The sequence below is a fragment of the Struthio camelus genome, chromosome 1, assembly GCF_040807025.1.
Source record: "Struthio camelus isolate bStrCam1 chromosome 1, bStrCam1.hap1, whole genome shotgun sequence".
Lineage (NCBI taxonomy): Eukaryota > Metazoa > Chordata > Aves > Struthioniformes > Struthionidae > Struthio > Struthio camelus.
Window position 1 is genome coordinate 52,489,606 of NC_090942.1, and position 27,956 is coordinate 52,517,561.

At 36.8% G+C, this 27,956-nt stretch overlaps 1 protein-coding gene across 9 annotated transcripts in view; it reads right to left on the bottom strand.

Moving 5' to 3' along the window:
- Positions 1–27,956, bottom strand: part of CDK17 (cyclin dependent kinase 17) — a 98,408-nt gene that overhangs the window by 26,443 nt on the left and 44,009 nt on the right. For 7 of the 9 annotated variants that reach the window (XM_068938223.1, XM_068938175.1, XM_068938184.1 and 4 more), the window contains 2 exons: positions 17,603–17,767; positions 10,883–11,016 (listed from right to left, as the gene is read on the bottom strand). In XM_068938223.1, the coding sequence (XP_068794324.1) occupies positions 10,883–11,016; positions 17,603–17,726 (258 nt within the window). In that variant the 5' untranslated portion in view covers positions 17,727–17,767. The remainder of the gene's footprint in view (positions 1–10,882; positions 11,017–17,602; positions 17,768–27,956) is intronic. The other 2 variants (XM_068938230.1, XM_068938241.1) reach the window with 1 other exon arrangement.

The following is a 27,956-nucleotide window of genomic DNA, read 5'->3' on the forward strand; positions in this document are numbered from 1 at the left end:
ATGTAAAATAAACTTACTCAGCATACACAATGTTTGAACTCTACAGGTTAACTGTACTATAGAAAAAAAAACCAATTTCAAATATGCATGCTTGTAAGTCTGTCTTCAGATGACGCAAGTTCACTGACTCATATAACACACGTTTAGATAATAAACACTCATGTTTTGCACAAAACAGAATACCAATAACCAAAAATAAGCACAAATAGTAAATAATCAGTAAACTGCTCTAGGGAAGAATTTGTTGAGGCATACTTGCATTCAGTTCTCACTATGCTAAAATGTGCACCACCTCAAGTGGGAAAGAAGAAAAACTGAGACTACTTTCATTTTTATCGTTCTCTACTGTGCCAGTTTGCAGACTGCTGCTTTCTTCCTGGAGCAGCGACAATAAATCTTTCCCTGCATCTACTGGATTGCAAATGCCACCACTCTTTTTTTTTTTTTTTTTTTTAACTGCAAGCCCGTTTCTTTTGGAGTGTTGCTGCACTTGTAACTGCAGTAAGGGAAAAAAGATTAGGGTTGCTACCAGTGAGGTAGCAAGAGGTGAAAAGAAAAGCAGTCCTATAGTACCAAGCAAACGGTCAGAAAAACTCAGAGGGAAAAACCATGATCTATTGTCTGACTATAGCATCGACCTCAATGCATTACTCCTGTGTCAGATTAGCTAGCCTGTGTCTGAAATCGAGCAGCTGATGGCCTCCAAAAACGGCAGTTCGTTGCCTGTGGCTGCACGTTCCCATCACTTTCTTGGAGGAGGATGCGCTCGGAGCTGACGACTCAGTGATGTGGTTTCAGAAACTCAGCTGGCAGAAAGCTAGGCCTTCAAAACAACGTGAGTAATTATCTGCTGATGCAAGCTCGGGAGCCAGGGGAAGGAGGAGGCTGGCTCTTTCAGGAGCGGTTAGCCAGGAGAACAGCGCAACTATACTGCCAAGCTGCATCGTTACATGCCAGTTCTTATTGCTTTGCTTCTTCAGTTCAGGGATGATATTACACTTCCAGGCCACCACTACTAGCAGTATATGCCAGCAGACAACAAGTCAGGGCCCCACTTCCCTCCAAAACTTTAGCTCATCTTTTAAGAGGCAATATTTTTCAACACCATCACTGAAGTTTTGTAATATCATCATAAAGAAAAATAACTGCCAAGTCTGAAGTCATCAGTTTGACTGCCTGAATAGTCCACTATAGATCAAATGAAAACAATTTGCTCTCTTGTGTAAGTATCAGCCTGAATTAGCCTTCTCACCAGTTTTAGCACACACCAGAGACGTGTCAGCTGCAACCACAAGCTGTTCACTAATAAGTCATAGTGCTTTTGTTCACTGAAGACTGCTTAATGAGATCTCTGAAGCTACATCTCAACCCTCCGTGCAACACCGTTCAACTCCATGGCATGCTTATCATAGAAAAAAAAAATCTTTTACTTGCCTCATGTATTTTAAATAAAAATGTATATTATGTGCTACTTAATAATATGCAAAGAAAATAAACTGAAAAACACTCGCATGTGCCAATGAGAACTTAACACACTCATACACAACCTTAAATGCGTGTACTTACTGTACCGTTTTAGTATCAGCTACCATGTGGAGTTGTTTTCTGAAGGCTGCCTTATCAAATTTCAGTGCATTTTTGTCAAATGACAGTTAGCATAGTTAAAGCCAACTGGATCCTCTAAAGAATTCTGACATATTACAAGGTTGCTAGAGGCAAAAGCAAATAGAAAAAAAACAATCCCAAATCACATACCATATTTATAGAGAATTCTGTTGTTCAGTTACAGCACTGCACACTTAAGAGACCTCCAAAGTCTTGAAGCAAAACACCAGCTCATACATCCACCCTAAGAAACCTATGCAATCTCAATAGTAAGCTTTTTTCACATCCTTCTAAACAAGCCTCGATGACTTTAACCAAACACACTGTTTTAACAGCTAGGATGAGTTACTTTATGCCAGCTTTCCAGTATATACAACTATCATCATTAAATATATATATGTGTATATATGTGTGCATGTGTGTGTATATATATTTTCAAATGTACCATGAGGTGACAAATAGCCTAAGATCTCTTTCCACAGTTATTTGCAATTTCACATATAAAATGGCTTTTCACGTCTTCAGTGTTTAGGACAATAGGAATGAAACTTCCTAAATTTGCCTGTAATACAAATAATAAATTTAAGGTACCACCATTTGTCATGGGGCTAGAGAGAGCGAGCACGTGAACAAATACTACAAACAGTCTATGCTTTTAAAAAAATATCTGAAACAAGCTAACATTTATTTTGTAGTTCCACAGCGTATGGAGGACAAACACTGTTTTAACAGATTCTGAAGTTTTTAAAAGACAGCTTACAAAAAGGAAAAGTAACTAGATAAGTGTTATCTAGTTCCAGGCTTCAAGAAATGCTCAATGCTAAAGCGCTGATCACACTGCAATGCTCACCTTACAGCAGGCCCACGCTCAACTAATAGGTGTAACCATAATTTCAACATGATGCAGAAAATGCACTTTTTTCCTCCTCCTGCAGGATGGTTTGTACCTGAATATTGCATTTTTCTTCTATACCTGAATGTTACCTTTTTATTTTTCCGAAAACATTAGATCACAATGAATCAATTACCACTCTACTAAGTTTTAGGAAAGCATCAAAGAACCATTTCTTCTATTGCAAGCAGTAGTGAAAATGTAATTTTGAGACCCATTTGCAAAAGTTCACTGCTACTTCTCACCCCATAAATCCAGGTTTTCTTTAGCTCGTCTGTCAATGTGCAATACAATTCAAGAAAGCACCAGTTTCAAGTATTTAATTAGACATGCCTTTTCGGAATCAGGTTGCTTGAAGTTATGTTTGATCATTACAAAAATTATTAAAGGCATTAATCAATTAGATCATGAGATTTTTTTTCCCCTCAATATACTAGTGAAAACAAACACTCCAAATATTTTTAGGAATTTTGTCACAAGGCTGACACAAGGGCCCCCCTCCCCCATAGCTTTCCCATCCGGGATGCAGGGATGTTAGGAAAAGATGAGATTAAATGCAGTCAGTGAAATATGGGTATTATTATGGGTTCAAAGCCTTAATTTTTTATTTTGGCACGGGGAGTCACATTTTCCTGGCACACCTATTACCATCGATCAACAAAGCAAGGATTTTACTGCCAGGAATTTAAGAAAGTTATCACCAACATCTACAGCAGCTATGGCCACTCAAATGAAAAAAATATATATATATATAACAAAGAAAATCAGAAGTGCAAGCAACTAGCTTTGGTTTGAGCACAATAAGAAACTTACAAAAAGAAAATTTTTTCAACATCTTTCTAGTAATATTTATAACAACTACTATTTTTTAAATTCACAAAGTCAGCATCGCAGTTCAATAGATACTAATTTATATCATGTAAGGAGTCGAAAATACAAATTTTGAATTTCTTCTTCAAAACATTTTTAACAGGAATTTTAATTCCATGGATATGCTGTTTAGACACCCAAATAGCTGAATAAAAAGTCCTCCTTCATTCCTGTTTTCCAAAAAACACATTTGAGTTTTTAAATTTACTTCATCTCTCCAAGCAGTTTTTAGGTGATGGGTTGAAACTTTTTAGAACAAATACAGTATTCAGGAACTGCGTTCCAGGAGCTTCTAGGCACAACCAACCAAATGAACAAAAAAACCTAGAGATGTAATATATAAAATAGGTTTTGAAAAATGTGAGACAAGATAAATACAACTCAGATATCAGATATTACTTTGCTTTTGTCAAGTGTATAAATACATTGAAAATTTGTTACAAATTATGCCAGAAATGCTTTGAAATTCTTGGGGTTTTTTTTCTTGTTATTTTCTTGTACTTCAGAAAGTCAGAAGCAAGTAAACTTAGAGAGTACAGAGAAGAAGATGGGAAAAAAAGAGTATTTCCTGATTGTACTTCTCTAGCTTTATCAACTGAGAAGATGTACCTTGTTAGTTATATCTGACATATATCACTCCAAGGCATTAGCCCTGTAACATGAGTCCTGCTGAACTCTAGTCTGACGGCTGCTTGGTCCAATGGTAGGTGTTGGGCAGCGCCAGATGCTACCAAAGCAAGCTCTGCCTCACTTACTGCCTCCTCCTGATTTTCAAGTGCAGGTTTCTCTGCATTTTGATCAATTTCTGTAACAGAGCAGGAGGAAAAACTGCCCAAAAGGAAAAGGCAACATAAGGTGATCAGCTTACAAGAAAAATGAGATAGAGGGAAAGGGCACTGGAAAAAAATATGATGAGACACCAAACAGAACATATTACTGCCAAAACACCAGCTTCAAACAGTAAGAAACCTGGATGGAACAAGTGAGAATCCTGAAAGGCAAGATCATCTCTTCCCTTGAGATTCCCTTCCTGTAAGATTTGCAATTCTAGATAGCAAGAGCACAAGAGATAACAAAGGAAAAACCAAAAAAACCCCAAATTAAGCTGCAACAAAGCAGCAACAAACTCAAAGTCAACAACACAAGCAGTCTAATAGAATAACTCTTTGCAATGTTAATGCTTCCTAACACAAAACATTCGCATCAACACTGCAACTATGAGAGCAGAAGTTCCACGAAGAAATCAGGTAATAAAATACAATAAAATAAAAAACACCATTCTGGAACTCAGAATCTGGAACTCTGACCGTCCTGGACAGGAAAGTAAGGCTGGAGGGCAGGGTTATTATAAGGTAGCGTCCCGCTCCTGGAAGCTGCGTCCAAGTGCTAACTTTTCATCTGCTGTGCTCCAATGATTGCCAGAAATCTGTTCTGTAGACTGCCAAACACGTCCAATAGGACAGACGACTACTAAATGGAACTTAAAAACAGCAAGAAAGGAACTTAAAAAAAAAAAAAAAGTTATGAAACAAACAAAATTCCCCACATTACAACAATCTTTATAAAAACAGTACTGTCTGGGGTATTAACTTTTCTAAGGGAGGGAAGGAAAAGCAAGAAGTTTTGTAGGAAGAAAGCAGCAAGGGAAATGCAATAACCTTTGGTATCGTGCTTACAGAGGTCCCTAACAAAATGACAAAAAGGCATCACCAAGTCATCCTTATTCCTCAAAAATCTAGTAAAAGAGAGGTTCAGGAGTGAGTCTGTTATCCAAGCTGAAATAATTTTTCTTGTAGCAGCAACATTAACAGAAGAAATGAAAGTCAGCTAATCAAATAGAACAAAAAGGGGTCCATCAAAAAGAGGGTTTTGTCAAGGCCACATTAATAATTTACAATACGCGTTGTGTTTTTAAAAGTGGGATTTCCAAAGCTTCAAGCTTCATGTGAACCTGAAAGCAGGTTCTGAGTTTACCGAAGTAGCAGCATTACTTCCTGTGCAACCTTGCAAAAAGTTGAGTGAGCTGCTAAGTATGACTGGATGGAGGCAATTCTGGAGTTCAGTTTGGGTGAAGTCAGCAACAGTGTAAAAGCAAAAAAAGTCTTGACTGTATTTGACTTCATCTTTTTCCCCCATCTGGCATTAAAATCATCCGGTAGGTGACCACATGCTTAGATCCACGCAAGAGGCAATCAGGAGAGAAGCATTCTCTCTGGAGTGCCAGAGAAGGAAATTAGATAAAATTCAACCAAAAAAGGCAGGAGGAGTCCTAGGCTGACAAACACCCAAGCAAGGGGGAAGGAGAAATTTTTGTTCAACAGTGCATGACCTAACAGGCACCTGAGGAGCAACGCTAGGGAAGCATGGCTTAAGTGGGCTCAGGACCCTCTCAAGGGGCAGGAGATCTAGGGCTGAATGCTCAGGCTCTTTGATACAGTGCTTCCTACAGTGACAGTCCCAAACTCGTGACAGAAGAATCTAAAGACTGTATTGCCTCTGACTGAACGTCTGAATAAATACTGCTGTCTAGTCTACCGTTCAAGAATTTGAACGGCTGAATGGAAGCCAACAGTGCCCTACTGGCACGTAGGAATGGGGACCACGGACCAGATTCCAGTTCAAAGCCTACAATCAGAAAATCTCAGCACTACCGTCAGTTTAAATCTCAATAAATTCTGCAGGTTTTTCTCTGGAGCAGATACATTCACCTACCTGGACCAATAGCAAATTGAGTTATTTGACTCGTGCCAGTTAAGACTGCTGAAGTATTCACAACTCTGCTCAATGGGGGGAACTCACCAAAAAACACATTTCCCATCTTTCTGAAGGTACCCAGTACAATGCATGCCGGAACGTGGGACCACTTCATACTGCTTTTAAGCTCTAGAGAGAGAAATACAAAGGCCAGTCCTCCCAGGGGAAAACTGTACCCAGCAGCAATGTGCTAGGAGCAGTCTGGTCTGGAACAAGCTCCTGTCGCTAACGTGACAGTCAGATGGTAAAACCATTTCTCAGGATAAAATATCTGGGAAATAGGCTGGTGAACAGTGAGCTATGGCCCAATGCCAGTTCACATATGAAGACAGCTTACAGACCTTGGACTTCTGGGAAGGAAAAACAGATGTTCCAATTTGCACAGACTGTATCTGCCTATTTTTTATCCACTACAGTTCTTAATGAAGCATCCAGCATCCAGTGCATTGGCATAAGGCATCCAATGAGCACTTATTGCTTGAAACATATTTATATTAGTCGATGACAGCCTGTGTCTTCTTTTCAGCTTACTTTTAAGCTGTTAAGTAACTCCACGATCTGGAGAAGGGTTTCTCATTATATGATGAGAGCATCTACACTTAAAATATATATACACATACGCATTTATTCTTGGGCGATATTGCCTCTGGCATTTGAAAAGAATGATTATATAAATGTGTTTTGATAAACAATTTTACTGATTCACTAAATGATCATTAGTATTAATATTATATTACAAACATTTTAATTACGCAAGAACTGCTGTCGGGAGCCAAGTTCCTCTCACAAAAGATGTTTGCAGCTACTGTCAATATAGCTGCTGAATGAGAAAATATACAACACGTGCTTAAAAAGAAAAACAAGTGCTTTATGGACCATCCATAGCCTGTGAATTACAGGCAAAATAATTTTTATCTATCAATATCATGACATTCTAGTATGTTCTTTTTCTTTTCCAAGCATATACCCACTACGATTGATAATCTGGAAAGAATCTAACCCCACAACTGCAACGTTGCTAAATGCAGAAGCAAAAGCATATCATCTCCCTGGTTAGACCAACCGTGTCGGCCTAAATTTGATGTCATGTGAGGGGATAATAGAGTGAAAGCTGCTATCTCCATAGCTGCTACTCTGCATGGAAAATTTTCACCCCAGATAACTCTGCACTAAAGATCAGGATTCTTGTGGCAGTACAATTACTTATCTAAAACACGTCAAATTTAGGTTACACAGAAGTATGACGATTTCCTGTCTAAAGTGGGTCAACTTAAGATTATGAAGTTTTAGCTTTCTATTGTTATGAAGATTCCACCAGACCAAGGGGGGGGGGGGGGAATGCAGTTTCTAGTTGTGTCTGCATTGTGCATTTTGCACTTCTCTAGTTTTCAGAACGTCTGTGTGTGCAAATTTTGGAAAGATTCAGGTTTATTTCTCAACAAAATATTTGTCTAACCGTCTACTCTTCAACAGTGTTAAAAACCTTATTTGTAGCTCTAATTTAATGAACAGTTACAGGAAACAGCTTTACTGTATGATACACTGCAGTGCAGACTGACACTAAGGATCAAGAACTACTACAGTGTAAAAGAAGGGATAAGGACTTCTGATACTGGAGTTTGAAACATAACACATTCACAGTCTCTTCATGCTATGATCAAAGGAAAAACTGTCATAGCTGGCCAAGTGCCTCTCCCCGTGCTAGCTCAACTACAGACCATTCAAATCTCTAACAATTTTACACAAAATGAGTTTGCCGATACATATTCTGAAGTATAAAGAATCTCTGGAATATTAATATTCAGTATCAGCAATTAGCACTGAAGTTTATGGTATGCATGTTTTAAGCAAGCATGTAAAAAAATTTGGGTTTTTTTGGACAGGTGGCTAACTTGCATATAAATAGTCTATAAAATCCTAAAGGAAGTTCAAATTAAGCATGAAAAACTTGGTTATATCCAAGTCTTTTAAGTAAAAGCTATTCCATGTTCTCAGCTTTACCTGATTAGTTACTTTAAAAAAAAAAAACCCACCACCAATAAAAACCTAAGACTTTTGTCAATTCAGTACAGAGAAATAAACAAGCCACAAAGGTAAAAAATTATATATAAATATTACAAATACAGGAAACATCAGGCAAATTAATCAGAAAGAAGGATATACTCTTAGGAAGACAGGCACATTCAATTTACTAGAAAAGAGAGGAAAGGAACATTAGCTTAAGTTTATCCAACTTTTACTAGTATTTTAATCAAATATCTCCTGCAATGGAATTCAAGTATGATTAATGACTTGAGCAGACTACAGCAAATAAAGATCAGACACATACTAATCGACTCCAACCTATACGTATAGCATACAGCTATAACTCATCCTAAATGAACTAATAGGAAATATGGCCTAAGGCTACAATATGGTGCCGAGCAATGACAGAACCCTACACACCCACAAAGAAAAACTGAAGTGATAGCAATTCACTTCTACACAAAAATTTACACTTTTCTATGGATGTCCTTCTTGAGACCAAGTTCATATGTGGATACTGTGGTGTTTAATAAAGACTGCATCTTTTCTAGTAATGGATGCATTAGTAGTTTCTCCTGATTCAGAGCTTTTTTTCTCAGAAATTAACAGAAAATTAGTATGTGAGGTTTCCATCCATCTGACTGAAAATGACCCACAGGAAGGATGGAAGGAGGGAAAGACAGGCAGGCAGTGTAATCCCTTAAAACCTGCTCTTAGGAAACCAGCTAAAGTGGATGCTATACTGAAAAGATTAGGGTTAGAAAGATACTTCACCCAAAGCTGCAAAGACAGTTTTGGTTCTTTTTCTCTGACACGCACAAGCAGGTTAAAAAAACAGAACAAAAAAAAAAAAACATATAAATCACTTCTAAGCAGTGAAATATGTCAACTAAAAATATTTATCAAAGATAGCATTCTTAAAATTCAGAAGTGAGAGTGTTTTCAAGTGTTATCTCAAAACCTCATTTTGAAAGTCACCATGCCAATAGTGAGGCAATCTGGGAGAAAAATTACAATTCTCATAGAAAGTACAAGAATAGCTGCCAAATGCTGGTGCACTCGTTGATTGAGACAGTCAATGAAGAAATTATGTTAGTTTCAAATCCCAGAAACAAGCACTTGGGACTTGGAGAAAAATTGGAGAAATAACATTGGGCAAACAGAACTCAAATGAAAAATGAATTCTCATAGCCTCTGGAACAGTAATTTTAAAACTGCTTTACAAAGTCAACAGGCCACTGAAAAGCTGCTTTTATTTGATACCGTCTAAAAAAATTACACAAGAACATCTTACATTCAGATGAATACTTTCCCTAAACTTAATGCTTTTTTCTGAATTCTTTTATAATTCCTTTCAGAGTTTCATGAACTGAAAATCTAATCTAAAAGATCTTAACCCTGGCTCTTAACCCGCTCCGGAAGACTCATTTTCATTTCAGTTTGTTAATTTCATTATCTACCATTAACTTCCTTATTTCTTTCCTGTTCTAAATGTATGTTTCAAAACGCAGAGAAAATGGGTAATGAGTAAAAAGTGAGTAAATCTTTTAAATCTTCTCCCTGTTGGGTTTGACTTTCTCTAGCACACATTTTGATGTGCAAGCTTTTAAGATGATTTTTTTTTTAAATTTAAGCATCCTGCAAAAATCAACAGACCCAAGTCAACAGTCCAACTTTAACAGGTTTTAGTTCAAACTTGAGAACAACACACAAATTTTGGCAGTTTGACAACAAAAAATCTAGGTGCTAGAAAATATATAAATAATTAATACAATTAATTCCTGAATTCTTGGAATCATGCCAGCAATCTTACAGGCTTGGAATCTTGGAATTACAAGCATAACGAAACTCCTCACAGATCACAAATTTTTGGCAGGTAAACTCTACTGTAACTTCTCCAGATCTGTTTCCCAAATCCTGCATTTGATATCACTCTTTGAATGAAGATTTAACATCTTACGAAGTGCATGCTGTTGGACGTGTTATAATGTGACAACTACAAAATTTTACATGCTACTATAGTAGCATGTAAAGTCTTCAATATAATAACTTGTGCATATTCTAGAAACAGGGAAGTGTTCTGTTTCTCTTTGCCAAGGGAAATGACAACAAAGCAAGTACAAGGGTGGTTAGTATTCATAATGAGACTCATAAATAAAGGAAATTATGTGCACAGTTATTCATGAGGTACTTTTCCTCCTTTTGTTTACCATCCTGTAAAGTTCCGTTCATTAAAAAACAGGAAGAGAGAGAAAGGCTGAAGCAGTCAGGACCATCTTTTCTGTAGCATTTGTTTTACAAAGATTAGAAAGCAGTTTTATGTGAAAATATCGAAATACTACATCTTGAATATACTCAGTGAGTTGCACAGAATGTGAAGCAAAGATATTTTTGACTAAATTCTCCAATGCCTACAACAATTCTTGCAAAAGTCTTCTACGAAACACATAAACACTAATGCTACACTTTTAAAATTCTTCCTAAAAACTGAAGTTTCAAAACATTCTTAGTTTTTCAAAGTGGAACAGCTCATAAACAATGCAAAAAATAATCTGATTTCTGTGTGACAAACGGAGTTAGAAATTTAGGCAATGGTTTAATAATGCTCTCCACACTAAATATATGTCAGTCTTTTTAAAGTTAATTGAGAGGAAGACAACCAGTTATATAGAACAATTAAAGCAATTCCCAAGTCTCCTGTCAATTTAACTGTTCCTTATGTGAAAAGTGAATTACCTCCATAGAGATTCGCCTGTGTATCCGGTTTCTGAGACAAACACCTGTGGGAGACTGAACTTCATCAGATGATGTTCCAGAAGCTTGGTCACTTTCACCATCTGACCCCATTTTTAAATTTTCATGCACAATATCTAACAAAAAAAATTGAAGAGAGTCAGTCAGTATTCCATAAACATCTCTCTCATACATGCAGAGAACAACTGTATCTTTACTATGCAGTGCTTTTTATGTCAGCAAAGGCTCATCACCGTAACAGTAGTCTTGACTTTTTTTTTTTTTGGTATGGCTCAGAAACAATAAAAATGAAAAGGATTAATTTAAAAGAAATACCTACCAGGATAGAACTTGCACACAACTTCTACCATTAGTTTTCTTATTTGGTTTGTAGCAGCACTTAATATCCAAAACCAGACATAGTCAAACCCTAATTTTAATTCCTATAAGCCACCTTCCCTTCAGGTCTTGAGTTCCTGAACTCCCTCATTTAATCTTCTCTCTTTGCTGCTCTTGGATCAAGAAACCTGTGTTTGCAAAGGAAAACTGAGACTCTCAGAAAAATATAAAACAGAATTGAGAATATTTAAGATTTTCAAATTAGACTACCTGATGTCAGACATCTAAATGTACCTTCAGAAAGCTTAAAAAAAAATCCTAAAAATCTTGAAAGGTATAGTACTATTTTTAGAAATGCCAAATATGGAAACTTTAGATATAAACATCCCTTGGGGGTAGGGGCAGGAGAAGGGGATGTATTCTGGCTGCCTCAGTAGAGGTCTACAATGCAAAAGTGGGCTCAGAAGAGGGCCTGACCTTCCTAAGTAATTAAGTGAAATTTACAACTTTACAGAGCGATTTACGTAGCCGACCATCGGAGTTGTAGGATACCGAAGACTTTTTTTTTTTTTTATGTAAACAGGAACTAATGGTTTCACCAAAATCTTGTAAAATGATCCACGTAAAAGAGTTTATGTATATTATGTCTTTTAAAATACGTATTACTCTTAAGCACCACAGGATCTTCCAGGCTCCAGAAGATAAATACGGTAATGGATGAAGAGAAGATCAAGACAGCATCATTAAGAGGCAAAACACTTGCAAAAGCACACACAACAGGAAAACGGTCCTACGAGACAATCCACTAAGATGAATGCTCTGTCACCATCTCTGAAATATTTCAACTCTAAAATACTATAAAAACTAAATACTTCAGATGAGGAGGTGCTTCAAAAGACACCAATTTCCCAGATCTCCCCTGTTCCTAGATATTATGCATGATCTTGTACAGGGTAAAACAGAACCTGAGGGACAACTTACAAATCCCAGAACTCTACCCCTAAAAATACTAGTATTAGCAAAATATGCAGAGCTCGGCTCATTCTTACCACAAATATACCTGAAAATATCATTTGCACAGAACCACAGCAACAATAAACAAAAGAGAGCATGCAAGTTCTATCACTAGTCAACAGGCAGGGAAGTTGGCTTTTCTAGAAAAAAGCCTTTAGGCCAAAGCTCAGTTATGAACACACCTTCTAAAAGGTCTGGCTATATCGGCTCACATAGAACCATGCAGACTTCAAAGGATCAAACTCTTCCTCAGTACAAAGAATTTCCTTTTTACAGGAAACAGAACGGATATAAAAAGATTAGCTCGAAAGGTATTGGCAGCACATAATTCAACTCCAAGTACCTTAGTTAAACGCACAAACTAAGCCTGAATCTTATACACAAAGTAAGGTTTTCAGAATGCACTGAGCAGCAGTATGGATCTAAATTGGATTCTAATTAAAAATTCTCATTGCATCAGAGTTTTCCCAGAAACTCATGCTCAGATTTGGACTGAATGAGAGGAAAAAAGTTGCACTATTGGTATAATAAGGAGAATCTGCTGGTTTCAAACAAGGTAAATATTCACCTGTGCTTCTAAAGGTGTGTAAGAGTGAACCAAGGGAAACCTCTTTGCCAGATCTGTAAGAAACCTCTCTCATTCTTCATAGTGACTTGATAGCTGTGTGTTCAAAAAAAATCCATAACAAGCTGTATGAAATTACTGCTACTAATACAAAAGTGTTACTGAAACCATTACCTGCAGCAAAGCTGTTGATCTCAGCACTGTTGTATCTGGAAAACAGCACGTTCACTATTTCAGGTCTTTTATAAATACTCTTTTTTAAAAGACTCTTCTGTGAGTCATGTTATCCATTTCAGCAATTGCAGCTCTCAAGATTCTGTTCTGTAAAATTACGTATAACAGCTACTGCTGTTCCCCAACCTATCTCAGTTAGTGTAAGCCTACTTACACGGCTCCAAAGTCTATTTTCTTTAAAGAAGCTAGAAGAAAGACCGTTATGTGAGCAACCTCTCAAAGTAAGGCTGATGAAGTTAAACGAAGAAATAATTGTATCATTTTTTGAAAAGACTGATACATACAACAAAGGAATCATGTGACCGATACCTTCAACAGTTCAACATAAAATATACAATGTTCAATTCACAAAGCATACATATTATGAAACTGCTATAAAATTACACCTCTTTGAAATGTAACATTCAGAACTACAAAGAAAAACCCAGCTGACAAGGATAATTCAACTATTAAGACGACCATCTACACAATAATACACAAATAAGCAACACTGCAATAACCAGTAATATAAAATCTTATATTTAGGGCAGATAATGTAGCTGCAAGAAGATTCAGCTCTCTCCAAGTTATGTATGAGAAGGCAAAGTGGATCTGCGCCCTGCAAGTCTATATTCTAGTATTTTAGACCTAAATAAGATGAAGGTCGGTCTATTTTGAATACTATTGTGATATAATGATTTGTGCTAAGTCTGGATATAAGTTATATACCCATAATGGACCAAAATGTTCTAAGCAGGATACCATTTGTAGCATTCAAAATCTATCAGGAAGCTCTTGCCTGAATTTCTGATGGGCTGAATATCCAAGTGTTCTGATCTACAAGGGTTCTCAGATGCTTTAAATATTAATGTATTATCTAACTATAGATACTTCAAGCTTTTTTTTTTTAAATTTTGGTTGTGTTATCATCTAATATGAACGCGTCCTTTTATTTTCTTCAATTAAGAAAGCATTAGTTGAGCCTTACGTTCATTATTTTAATAGAATAAAAACAGGAATGAGGCACTAACCTAACCATTTAAGTTGTTTTACACAGGTGCACAATGATAATATTTGATCAAGCAATGATGAAAAATCACGCAAATACTTCCCTAATTGCACTAAATCTTTTCTATAGATGAGTTCACCTGCACCAAAGCCAGACTGCATGGTCTTCAGAGGCTTTAACGGTTCCATAATTTACTGAATTGGTTTCACCGAATACCATAACCACTGTCTTATGCAGATGTTGGATGTACTCTACATACCTAATTAAACACCCAGTGTGCTCTTGCCATGAAAAGGTGTGGATGACTACAATATAACAGGAAAACTACAGAAGCACATTTGAAAGAAAATGTTGTCATTTCAGTTGTGAGAAATTCAGCACGGAGGAAATTAGAAAACAAGGAAGCTTTAGTATAGCAAATGAAAGCTCTTCCAAGTGAGCTAAGATAATATCCACTAACTAGTCAGTAGCGAGTCAGAATGCATGATCTTTCAAACTTATTTCAAATGATTACAAAGAAAAATCACATGGTTTGCATATGCAATTCCTTCCAACGTGCACTTTTCTAGAACTTACTTTTCTATGAATTGGCTAAACTTTATGATTAGTTTTACTACAGACACTCCAAATTGAGGCAGGGAATAGCGAGAAACTCCCTTTGCTTTTAACATTATCAAACTACAAAGGCAGCATGGAAACCTCATTCCTTTTGATTCAAATGTTTATGACAAAGAAACAAAACATTTCCATAATTATAACAAAACATTTCCATAATTATACTAATGCAATTGGTAAAAGCATGGGTAAACTCTCCCCGAGCTGCTGCTCAGGTTCACCGGGATAGTTAGCTCCAGCTCAGAGTTGGCTTTGCTTATTCCATGTGCTTCTTCAGTTTTCCCAGTTACGCAAAAACAGAACAAGGACATCTTAAGTTGGCTCTGCATTCAGCCAGAACAAGTCTAATAGGGGTTTATTAGCTCTGGCTCCATAATGGACTGCAGTAGTTAAATGTTTCTGTAGCTGCAAGACTTCTTTACAAGACATACATGAGCTTAAAAAAACCAGCTAGACCTTTAGCCGCATCAGTGGCATGCCTAATTTACAGCTTGACCTGAGACATGCACATTATATAGTAGTATAATGATAAGCGAGTATTAAAATAAAAATGACTACAAATTTTTAAACAAAGATACACTCCTTGGCCAGAAGAATTTTTGTCTCCAAGAGAGACTTAACAAAATCTAAAGCCAACAGAAAAATTTCCAAGTAGAAAAATCTTTAAAATAGTTTGGGATTTTATACACGTTAACACAACAGCAGAAATTCATAATCAGTGCTCAGAGAACAAACAAACCAAAAACGTCCTCTCAGGCTTCTCAAGCAATTTTTACACTGAAAGTTTTGTTCAAAAGCAAGCAGCCTGAAGATGCACCTGTGACAGGTCTTGTTTTATTCTTTTTCTTTTTTTTAATCAAATAACCTTCCTTTTACTGACATCATTTTGTGCTATTTCAAAGGTTTCTGATTGCATGCTCCCACCACTAGAATACAGGAAAAAGTGGAAAGAAAAAGGCTGAATTAAGAAAGCAAAGAAAAAACAGTCTTATGTAGCGTGGAATATTTGACTATTTCATTTCTGACATCATTATCCCAATGCAGAAAACCTCAGCATCCTGCTAAGTAATGAGCATTCCCATATGGAAGGAACAAAGGGAGGAAAGATGAGAAGAAGGAACAGAAAGGGCATAGTGATTATACTTGTACACATGCACAACACCCAGCTAACATGTACAAGGAGCTTAAATTTTCACCAGATGACAAAGGTTAAAGAAGAAAAAAAAAAAAAAGCTTCTAAAGATTCCTCTTTACAGAAAGGAAAAGGAGAAAATGGAGGACAAGTAAATTGTAGAAAATTCAGACCTAGAGAAACCTAATACTGTAAAACAGTATTGCACATAGATGCATTAATAGCATCATTGCACCCAAAGCAAAAAGAGGTGTTTAACATGTGTACACACTTTAAAACTATTTCTTCCTACTTTAATGATACTGAAATTCTACAGGAATCTGTAGCTATTTAAAACATAGCATGGTGTTTTAAAATATATATATAAAATATTCAAATTGGGAGTTTTATTTATACACACAGAATCTGGCTACCTAAAAAAAATAAAACCAATAGCATGCTTCTGTAATACTTTCATATTAACATTTTCGGCTGAAAAATACTGCTTTGAGAAAATCGGAAAGTCATTAAAAGCAATGGAATTTTCTTTTGCAGAGATGATCTGAAAATCATAATGGAAGTTTTAAGAGGAATAACTTATTGATAAATTTGCATTAAAAATTTTGATAGTGGCATGTTTTTAAGGCAATACCAAAAAGGAGGGTACAAAAGCATACATCTCTGGTATTCTTGCACACCATTTAAATATGCCTGATTTGACAAATAATCCATAAAAGAAAACATTCCTGACCAGAAACACCTTCATTTTTAAGTATCCCCCTTTTTTTAAAAAAAAAAAAAAAAAAAAAAAGTTGTCTTCTCATTAGATTCTTGGCAATTGCTACTTAAGCAAAGCTTGGCCAGGCAAAAAAAGAAAAACTGCGCAGAACTTGAGTGAAATCAGGAATTGAGACGGTACTCCAAACATGCACAACAAAACCTGTCTTTTTTGCTGTGATAGCAACAGCTGCTAAACTCCACTCAAGAGGAAGGAAGGTTCTTTTAAGATTGAACAGTAGCACAAACAGTAAAAAGGTAAGGTTTTGAATGTGATGTGTGTGATATTATAGTAGAGAAGGATGTACGTGGTTTGATTAGTACCTAAAAGAGTCATAGCTCTAATCTTGAAGGAGATCAGTTTATTAAATATCACATACTTCTAAAGGGGGGCAGAAGAGTGAAAAATTCACAGCATTCTAATTAAACTGTGACTTCCTCTCATTTTCTAGTATCAATTAATTAAGCATAATTTAACATAACACAAAAACAGGGTAAAACATTAATGGTGACTGGAGGCAGCAACATGACGAATTACTTGAAGGAGAAGAAAAATTGTTTTAACTGTAATTTTCTCCACAGAACCACAAATATGGCTCAAGACCACAACAAAAAGATAATTACAGGCGAGTGGCCTTAATTTGTCACTGAAAGGTCAATTTGTTTCTTATACTGCTGAAAAAGTCTAAGGAATGCACCATTTTTTTTTAATTCCACATATGGATTATCTTTTTTTTTTTTTTTTTTTAAATCATACTCAATTTCTTGTAGCTCTCATCAATGCTTATCTGAGATAGACATACAGGTTCCTTACAAGCTATTAAGAAAGAACATTTTGTAACTTATGCATGTCAAACAAATTTGTGGATGATTTCTGTAAGCTCTTTTAATTGTCCACTGGAAAACCTTAAAGAGGCATTCAACACCTTAAACAGAATTTTCTGTAACAAGCTTAGAAAAAATTACTGCGTTCTCAGAGATTTATTAAAGCATCAGGATAACTGCATCTCTTGTTAAGAATCAATACAAACATTATTCTTTATAGAAAGATGAACTTAAATAAACAATGTAGTAAATTACCTAATCTGCTCCCATTTCTAGGCATTGCCATGAAAGAGCCGAGGCTGCCCCCTATGACGCTATGCGGTCTCCGTAAAGGGGGCTTCTTGAAAGATCCTGTGTATTGGTGGAGAAATGAGTGCATACTGTGAGACGTTGGAGGCCTGCCATTCTTCACAATGGGCTCTACAATTCATAAGGACCAAAACATTCATTCCCACAAGCAAGAGGAGGGTCAGGAACATGCCAGAAGAAAAAAAGAGAAAAGAAAAAAAAGTTACTAGACAGGAAATCACCACTCTGGTAAGATTATCTTTCATACTAACAGTAGACCATACTACTGCCACTTCTCTATTAGCAAATTAATACAAAACATAGCATTAAATATTACAGACATTCCATTTTATTAAAATCCGTCACTCTGAAGCTGGATCAGTATATGGCCCGACACATTACAGTATCTTCCAGAAATAAAACTAGATAAAACCTGAATAAAACTAGAAAGTAGCCCTTAACATTAGTACAATATTTTTTCTTCTGAATTAATGCTTTGTCTTTTTGCACAATGTTTCACCTTTACTGTAATTCAAATAGACAAGCTGCTGTATCAACTCGCATGAGCAGCAAATTCATCAGTAAGTAAGTATTCAGCAATATTCTCTTTCTCAAAATTCTTGAGGGTCACTAGTAGTGAGGCCGGGCTACTGGAAGGCCTTAGAAGGAAACATACCTGACTATACACACCACAGCAGTCATGCCATAATTAAGTTTATTAACTTAAAGGATACCAGAACAATTAAGGATTCAAGAGTTATTTTGGCTTTTCCATTGGCTTGCGTCTGAAAGAGTTCACAGTACCTAGACTCAAACTTAGGACTGTAAGACTTGCTCCACTATTGAGAAACACTTTCTAAAAAAGAGGAAACGTTAGCAAAATCATTTTAAAATTTGATACACAAAATTGTCAAGAAATTATGAGTTAGCAGGTTCTCAGCAAGTCTCACTCTACGCGTGAACTAGCTCGCACACTGCTCTGATACCGAAAGCAGTCTAACTGTAAAAGCACAGAGGATTGTACACACAAGGTTTGCTTTTGTTGTTTGCTTTGGTTAGTATTTTTTATTCCATTTTATCCCATGCTGCCATTGCAGGTACCCTTCTTTTGGTATTACACAGAAGATGGAAAAGCCAGCACCCAGGGATTCAGCAAGCGCTGCTCCACGCCCTGGAGCTGCAGGGCTCTTCCCAGAGGGCCAGGCGCCCTTGCTGGGACAAGGAGCAATCTGTGACGCTCCTTCAGCACCCCGATTCACGTGCTCACCTGAAGGGACCCAAAAATCCTGCTTTTCTTGCCAAAACAAGTATACAGCTAGAAGAACTTATTGTACGGAGAGCAAAATTTCAAGGGTGAAGGAAAACAACAGCAACTAATACTTAGTAACTGAAGCAAGACAGGATCTCAAGGGGAGCCGTCACCTCACCCCCACAAAATCTCATACCTATGTACAAAAGCTTTTTGGAGATATTGTTATGACTGCTCTAAAGAAAAGAGAAGTACATGGACAGAGCTATCCAAGGGTTACTGGCAGGCCAATAACCTTAAAAAAATAATTCTTCAAGATATTTGCATATAAACATGAATAATATATTAAGACAAAAATCACTTTCAGCCAGCTGCTGTAGGAAAAAGAAGAGTCAAAAAAATTGCTTCAGGCAGCAAACAGAATGTGAAAGGACATGTCAGCACTGCTGCAAGCCTGCCTGCAGCTCTCAGTTAACATCCTTCATAAACACAGCTTCAAAGAGGGTGAATAAGAGTAAAAATACACCATACAACTGTGTGTAGGTACATGCAGTATGATTGGTGTCTTCACCTTCAAAGCTCTGCACATATCTGTCCTAGATCTTTATTTTTGTTTCTAATATATTACACCATCTCTTTTGATTTAAGAGCAATATCAGTTTCCTTGTTCTGTACCTTCAGCACTAGATTTATCCTAGTGCAGTAGGGAGTAAATTCCTTCCTCATCAATTTTCTACTGAAATCTATGACTTCTGCAAGACAGGAAACCCACAGGTTCACATACAGCATCACTTCAACTGCATTAATTTTTTCAAATTAAAACATAATTTCTGCCTTCCAACTTTCTTACTAAACCCTGGCTTGAATTTCATCCAGTTTTTGGACTAAAAACCTCACATTGCATTTACACACAGGACTGAACAAATTAATGCTAACTTTGAAAATCCAAATAGCTGTTCAGTCATAGTTTGTTGGGTGGATTCTGTTCAGAAAGTTATGACTGGCTATAACTATGATGTTTGGTGGGTTTTATTAGATAGGTGGCATAATTTTGAAGTTAAAAATTTATTTCTGTTTTGTACTTATACGAGCAATATAGAATACTAAGCACACATTTCTGCTTCGTTATAATTGTTTCTAAAACTAATTTTTAAGAAAAAAGAAAACCAACTAAATGTTTTTTCCAGTGCAGATTTGAGAAATCTCCCCCTCTAACCAAAGCTTGTTACATGAACCAAGAAGTAGGGTTTTTTTTTGTGTGTGTGTTTTTTTTTTTTTTTTTTTTTTTTTTAACTCTAACGGTAAACCTAGGAAGAAAGTAATCAGAACATTTTTGAATATGGAAGTGTACTGTTAAGATAACTTAAATAATTTTAGCTCTGCTACTAGTGTCAATAGCGTCACACTCTGGAGGGTAACAAACACCTAGAGCAAAAGGTTGAGACAGACTGAAGCGTATTGCACGTGGTTAGATGTAATAAGCACCTCACAAGCAAAAAAAATGCAAATTCTGCACCAAAGACAACCTTGCTTTCCTTCTCCTAATTCGAAACTGAAGATGCCAAGGCACAGTTCAGCCAGGGTCAGAGAAGTACCAAAGGCAGCACAAGGAAGGGGTAGGGTACAAGGCTGGAAGCAAAACCTTGGCTTCCCGCGGCAGCGAGGCGGTATATCCCCTTGGCCGCGTGTCAAATCACACCCTAGAGCTATACATCTGCTATCGCTCAAGACTCTAGTCTCATTAACCACACAGGGGTGTATGCACACACATGGAGTATGGCTACATTCACACATGTACAGAGCTGAAAACAATTTCCCTTGTTTGGTATGGTTTTTGTCTATTTGTACTAAAATTAATATTTCTCCCTTTACTACGTACCACAGAAAAAAGGCCAGAATTTAGGAATGCGCCGAATGACTAAGTAGGGATTAAGTTTTATGTTCATTATTAAGATAGAAGGGTGATGAACAAAAATGATTACTTCAAAAATTTTTGTTTTCCTCATGGCTCTGGTAGATTTGCATATATTTTAAAGCTGAAAACTATAAAAATAAAATTCTTAAAATATTTCTATATATAAAAATGAGTGCAGATCAATGATAACGGTAGACACAGATAAATTCATAAACAAATTTATATCAAATGAAGGGCATATGCTTAATATATTAAGATCCAGTTTTACAGAAATAACTTTTGCCGTCATAGCCTTCCTCCATTATCGTAAGTGCTGTTCTAAATTATAGAGCCCATTTTAAAATTTAGCAACAATGATTTAGGTCATGTAGTAGGACAGGCATAACTGCTGAGAGAATGAAATGAAGGTTACAGGAATTCGCAAATTATTAGCATGCTTCTGATGAAGAGAAGTATTAATAGTACTTGATTACATTTTTTCAAATTCTAGTGCACATTAATTTGCAAAAAAGAAGGATCCTAGGGCCTGCATTTTTTAAAATGGTAAAATATGCAGATTTATGGTCTGAGAAAGTATTTTTGCTACACATAACTAGGTTTGCATTGTGGTAGGCTACAAGCACTTAAAAAAATGGTCACACATACTTTCCTTCCCCACTCCCCTCCCGAAGCAACAGCAACAGCTAAAAGTTGGGACAAATACTCAAAATGATCACCAAGCAGCCTGTTGCTGGAAATGAACTTACAAGACTGTTTATCATTAGCTTTTGTGTGTTTAAAAGATATGAGGTTTAAAGAAGGTGCTTTCTAAAAAAGTATTTACTTCCCCCTGTCCAAAAATCCCTAAGTACCTCTTCCAAAGTTGTGATTTCACTCCATCCACTTCAAGAATTCATTTTTTTCAGAATTATTAATATTTTGAGTCACTACACTTGAAGGCTTATGGTGCAGTCCTCATGATGTGGATTTAGTGTAGGTGCTTTGTCTTAAATAAGATGAGTCAAAACTATTTGTAAAAGTTATATACCTTTATTATATAGATCCATGAACTGCTCTTATAATTAAATCTCCATGATTATAGGTTTAGTTTGTCTTTACAAAGATGTTTCACTACATAAAAGTCACTGATATACCTACAGCTGGTATCCTTGTACTTATTCTTGGTAAATATAATTCAGTAACCACCCAAAAGCTTAGCTAACATGAACTTCTTGGAGGGAAGGAAGCGTTTTTGGTATTACAGTAGATGCTTTTATGGCACTATCAGTTTAATATTCAGTAGCTGCCAAATGACAAATGATAGGAATGAGACGGGAATAGAAAGGCACCAGGAAACCACTATGCTGTCGTGTAAATGCATGGGGCTACTGCATTTTAAGTATCATACAGAGTTCTGGTCTTCTCAAAAGGGCTCTCAGGAATGCAACGAGGATGATCAAAAGTGAAAAACAGCTTCTGCGAAAAGAACGCCTGGGCAGCCTAGGGCTCTTCAAGCTCAGAGAGAACCACAGAAGGTGTGTCCAAGCCTACCGCCTTGTAAGCTGGCTGCAGAGAGCAACTAGGGAGCTGCTGCACCCAGCACCCTTCCAGCACAAGGGCTGGGGTCCCCGGCAGAGCTGGCGGCGGCAGGCTAAACACACCGCACGGAAGTGGCTCTGCACAGCACGCAGTCTGTGGAAACGCTTCGCCACAGGATGTTACCAGCACCAAAGTGTACAAGATTGAAGGGCAGACTGGACAAGAAGCCTCCTCAGGGTTACTAAATACACAGAAACAGCTCTAGTTCAGGAAGTCTCCGACGCGCAAACCTGGAGAGGGGAAATATTGCTATATTTTGGGCTCTAGTCTTGCACTTTCCCTTAAACATCATCATCGGAGACAGGAGAAAGGCTATACAGACTTCTAGCAACTCTTGTATCCTAAGACTTTTGTTACATCTTTGTAGTTTGTTGCATGTTTTGCTCCTGTTGTCACAAATATTCTGGAAAGGGCCTTTATCAATTATTTTTCTCTAGCTCTCAATTTTATTATGTGTAATTCCAAATTGATAAAACTCTATAAACACGTAAGCAAGCTGAAAGACAGACCACACAGTGGTTCTTTTTTAATAGCACCCGGTCAGCTTTCGTTATGTTCTCTTCCTATTTTGGCTACAAATTGTATTTACTTTGACTCATCTTTCAATGAGTAATACGCAATTTCAGTTCAGCTCTTACATTTCTTGCGAAATGTACTAAGCTACCGTGCAAATCCGTTCTTTAAAAGTGGAAAGGGTTAACTGCCACATCCTGAAAGAGAGCATACAGAATGAATATGAACACACCCCTGCTTACGTTTTTTTTTTCCTGACACAACCATAATTTCATGCTAAGTGTACATCTTCAGCAGGTCTTTCAGCTTAAAACTGAGCAACGTTCTATGATTGCATACCAGGGTATTACTTGGTTTTCAACTCTGCTATAAACTGACCTGCTATTCTATTTTGCTTGGATCATTTTCTTGTATTTCTTGCACTCTCACCACTCAAACTTCCGTTATTATTGGCATAACACAAAATAACTGAAACAGCACCATTCAGAGAAAATATTCTTTAAAATGCAGACTGGTTTACTAATTTTTTAAGAGTTGCTAAGCCACATTGCTGCCGCGCTCTGTTTTAGAATACACGCATATCTTTCAAGAAAATAAAATCTCCAGTAAAGTACTACTGTCTTGCTAACTTTGAAATGATGCCAGTGCCAATGCTAACAAACATAAGAACAGAAAATAGCTCAAATGAGCTGCTGAAATCCTTCAACTGTGAAGTGATATGAATTTATACTTGAACATAAATGGAATTGATTATTATATCATAATTAAGAGACTAGCCATGCTAGAGTAGAACAACAATCTACCTAATCAAGAGGCTTGTCTAAGGTATTAATGAGGTTATATTTCATGAGGTTATACAGATGCCTCCTCATTTTCCTGAGATCATAATTTAGAGTAACTGCAAACTTTGGCCTGAAATTACTTGCAAATTAAGCAAATTTTCAATAAATCCCCAATGTTCCTTCTCCCTGCCCATCTAGCTAAACAGAGGGTCAAAGTACTTTTTCTTTCCTGTGTTGGATCTACTTAACTGGATTTACTCAAACTGAGTTCCAGCGAGACTGCAGAATTGCCTAGCGTTTCTAAGCAAGGCCTCAGCAAATGACATACTGTCACTTGTTAGTCAGTTGGTGGATTAAAGAAAGAAAGTATTTTCATTAGGAATGTAAATGCACTTTAACATATTTTAAGAATACCTATTACCACATATTCAGCCATCTTTTTTTTTTTCTTTGTCCCACGAGTCTCTCTCTTATGCAACAAAAAGAGCGTGCCAGCTTTCAGATTTCTTTGTCTAAATTTTGGAATGATATTTGCTTCAGCTAGCTTTAACAAAGAATCAAAATCACCTTCATACAAGATGACATTTTCTGCTTAAATCACGCACCTCTGATAGAGCTGAGTAAGTCAATTACTCACCCACTCCATTCTGGACATGAAAAACACATATACTAACGTTGTTTGTTGTTGGATGGGTTTTAGGGGTTGCTTTTTGTTTCATACAAATACAAACATACAATGAGATTTTTTTCCTAATCAAAATGAGACAGACAGATGTTGGAAACCCAGATTCTAGCATCTGTAATCTCTCTGAAGCAGGTATATTGGGGGATGAACCTGGGTGTGTTCCATATGAAGTTTTATGCAACAGCAAGCCTGCCACAACTCATTGCTGCTACCAAAAGCATGGTCATAGATCCTCCCCTGACAAGAGGAGAGGTAATTTTGATGTAGGTCTTTGAACTAGACCATCACAGGACCAGCACAGCACCAGTGCTGACAAAAGGGGACAGGCAGGACCTCATCTGTCACTTTCAGCTGCACCTTGACTTCGGATCAGCCAAATATAACATGAAGACTCACTACGTGCCCTGAGAATCAGCTACTGGGTTATGCAGGGAAGAACTCTACAAAGTTGCTTTTCCTCCCACCCTGGCCTCACCCTCATTCCAAGAAACTTCCAATTCTTTCTCTTCTTTTTTCATTTTGACAGAGAATGTGGGGAAGGTGTCAAAACTCAACATATGTGCAACTAAATCTTCATTTTCTGGACAGCTCTGCATTCATGAAACTTGAGATCTGTCATTATAACCTTTTAAGTAAGTAATTCATATCACCTGCCTCAAAGTCATAAATGCCACTGTTGTATAGCTTAATCATATTTTAGCATCAGCTAGTACACGTTCATTTAACCAATCTGAATATATGCTCTTCTAATGACCACTCAATTTTTACATGTCTAGTGACATTATAGGTTTTCGTTTTTTTGGGGGGGAGGAGGGGTGGGGGAACTTGCAGTATCAAACATTTTTAACAAACTGAACTGTTTTCCTGAAAAAACTGCTGTCAAGAAGCCCTTCCGTCAGAAGTCCTCAAACATAAACATTTGAGTTTATGGTAATTTAGAGCAGGTATCTTGTGCTGTACAATATTTGATTATACTGCTGTAAGGTTGTCAGCCTCACTCAGTAAAATTAATAGCTGATTGTAGGTGATGTCTCCCACAGAAGAAATATTTAAATAACCTGAAGCAGCTACACAATCATCTGTATTCTCATGGAGTTGCATGAGGAACACGGCATAAAATACTGTACAGTTACACTTTTTTTTTTTAATGTGGTAGTTTCCTTGGACTCCATTATGTGATATTATGAGACACCTAGGAAAATATTAAGTGGCTCTAAAAATAGAGTAACCATTCAAAACCACTTAAAACTTTATTTATTTAATAATAAGAGGCAAGCTTCGAAATGCCTATTAAAACACTAAAACCAAAGTAAAACCTCAAGAGATTCCTCCCATTACTCAAAAACAATCCATGCAATAATAATAGTTATGTCTCAAGCAAACCTTCACTTGGAAGACACATGACAAAAAATACTGTTAGACTATTTGACAAGAAATATGTTGATAAAAATCTAAAGAAACAGAATGTTCAAGTTCCTCCCAAAAAAAAAGTATCTCAATGATTAAAATGGCAGTATAACCATTTTGTAAATTTTTTTCCTGTTTTTTTAAATTTTGGAATGAAAAATGACAAATTTTTTTAAGGAGATTGATTATCTACAAAAACAAGAAAACCTACACAAGATAAAAATGAAATTAAGACATATGAAAAACACCACAAAGAATCTTTTAAAACTGAATTCGTGTACAACGAGTTTTTGGCTTTACTGTCTAGGTACCAAGATAAAAGAAGATCACAATCAAATTAAAAATTTTCTAAATCCAAAATCTGCCTTCAATATTTATGTATTTCATACTGTTTAAAAGACAATTCTCATGATAGACTTTTGGTCATCAGAATACGTATCCGAACACAACCCAAACATGGTAGTCCCATATCCTATACGCATGATACACGAACAGTTACTGATTTTCCCTTTAAAAAGCACAGTTCCAAAAGACATCATAGTACATAAAATAGTTCAGAACACAGTTGCAGATGCAATTTAAACCAATATAAGTCAGCACTGCAGCCAAGTTAAAAGCATCTCTCTTCACCTCCCCTCTCTTTACCTTCCCCACACAACAACCCTGTAGCTCCCAACACAACCATCTGCAAGGCCAAACCATCAACAGGCTCTGACAACAGAAGATCTAGCTCCCTTTGGCCCTGTTTTCAGTAATTCTGTTGTTAGCCAGTTACGTTTATTTTACTTTTCTGTACTTAATGAGCCCACCTGAATGCCCCTAAAAATATGGCTATCCCTGCAGCAGGAGTAACTTACTGAAAGAAATATGAAAGGTTGCACAACTGTTTCTAGTACAGGCACAGCTATTCTGAAAAAGGTTGTGATGGTATATTACACACACACTTCCAAAAACAAAAGAAGCTGTAGTTGTGAAAGCCCATCTGCTTGTGGTACTGCCTCAACGTGACCTAATTCTACTGACAAAAGGGCTGACCTGAGATCAAATTTCTACATATCCATCAGCGAGCCTGTCTTAGCAGAAATTTGTTGTATACAGAGAGTCCCCTTCTGCAGGTAAGCTCCACGTTCTCCTGCTGAACCGGTGCTCTGCTTGGGAAGGAACACGCTGGTAAGCTGATAAAGAACAAACCTACGGGTCTGTGAAGCATGCTTTCAGGCACTGAATTTTTATGGTAATTTCATTTTATAAGCACCTCCACGCATTAATAGAGCCCCCAGGTTTTGTGGGAAGAAGCAAATTAAAACAGAAGGGAAGAAAGAACACTCTGTGTTGCACAGCAAACGTGGGCTGGAGAAGCCATACTGAACAGCAATAACAAAAACCGTTGTAAGCAACAGCACAGAAGGGCACATACCGGACTATAATAAAAACATCTTCAGCATGATGTAAGGGAGAGTTACCAAGTTCAGTATTTAGTCCTGACAAGTTGCCAGTTAGCTGTGCTAACCGCTGGCTTGAGTCTGATGTCTATCACTTTTGGGGATTTTTTTTTTTTTAATGTTTTTATATTGACTTTTTCCTCTTATTGATTTATTATGGGTTAGTATTTCTATGTTCATGTTTTCAATTCAAGAACACTGTCTTGAAAATATGTTGCAACATACTGTTTTCCTTGTATATCCAAGGAATCAAACATAGCAGATGGGAGTTTCTCAGCTGTACCGAAGATGATTTCAAATGACTGCAGCTACAAAGACATTTGGATGTTCTGAGGCAGTTTTGCAATGTGTCGATTTTTAAAAACATTCATTCCTCTGATAAGAGTAGTAACTAGTCATTAAGGCCTCAAACCTACAAACACTTGCACACATTACTGCAGCTGATCCTTCCATTACTACTCACGCCTGTAAAATTAAAACAAAACTATAGAAGTGTGGGTGGGACTGGATCCTATGATCATACATCAACGTATCAAATGGAGATAGATATTATTCTATAATTCTATGAAATACATAAAGCCATTCTATCAAAACCTCACCTGCTTTTGTTTAACATGTAGGAAATCTATTACATAACGGTTTTCCTGCTGAATTGTTACTTCTATATTGATGCAAGAGCTGTGGATGTATTTATGAACATATCTTGTAATTACTCTTAAAAGCATACTTGGAGCTTATGGTAATGTATTT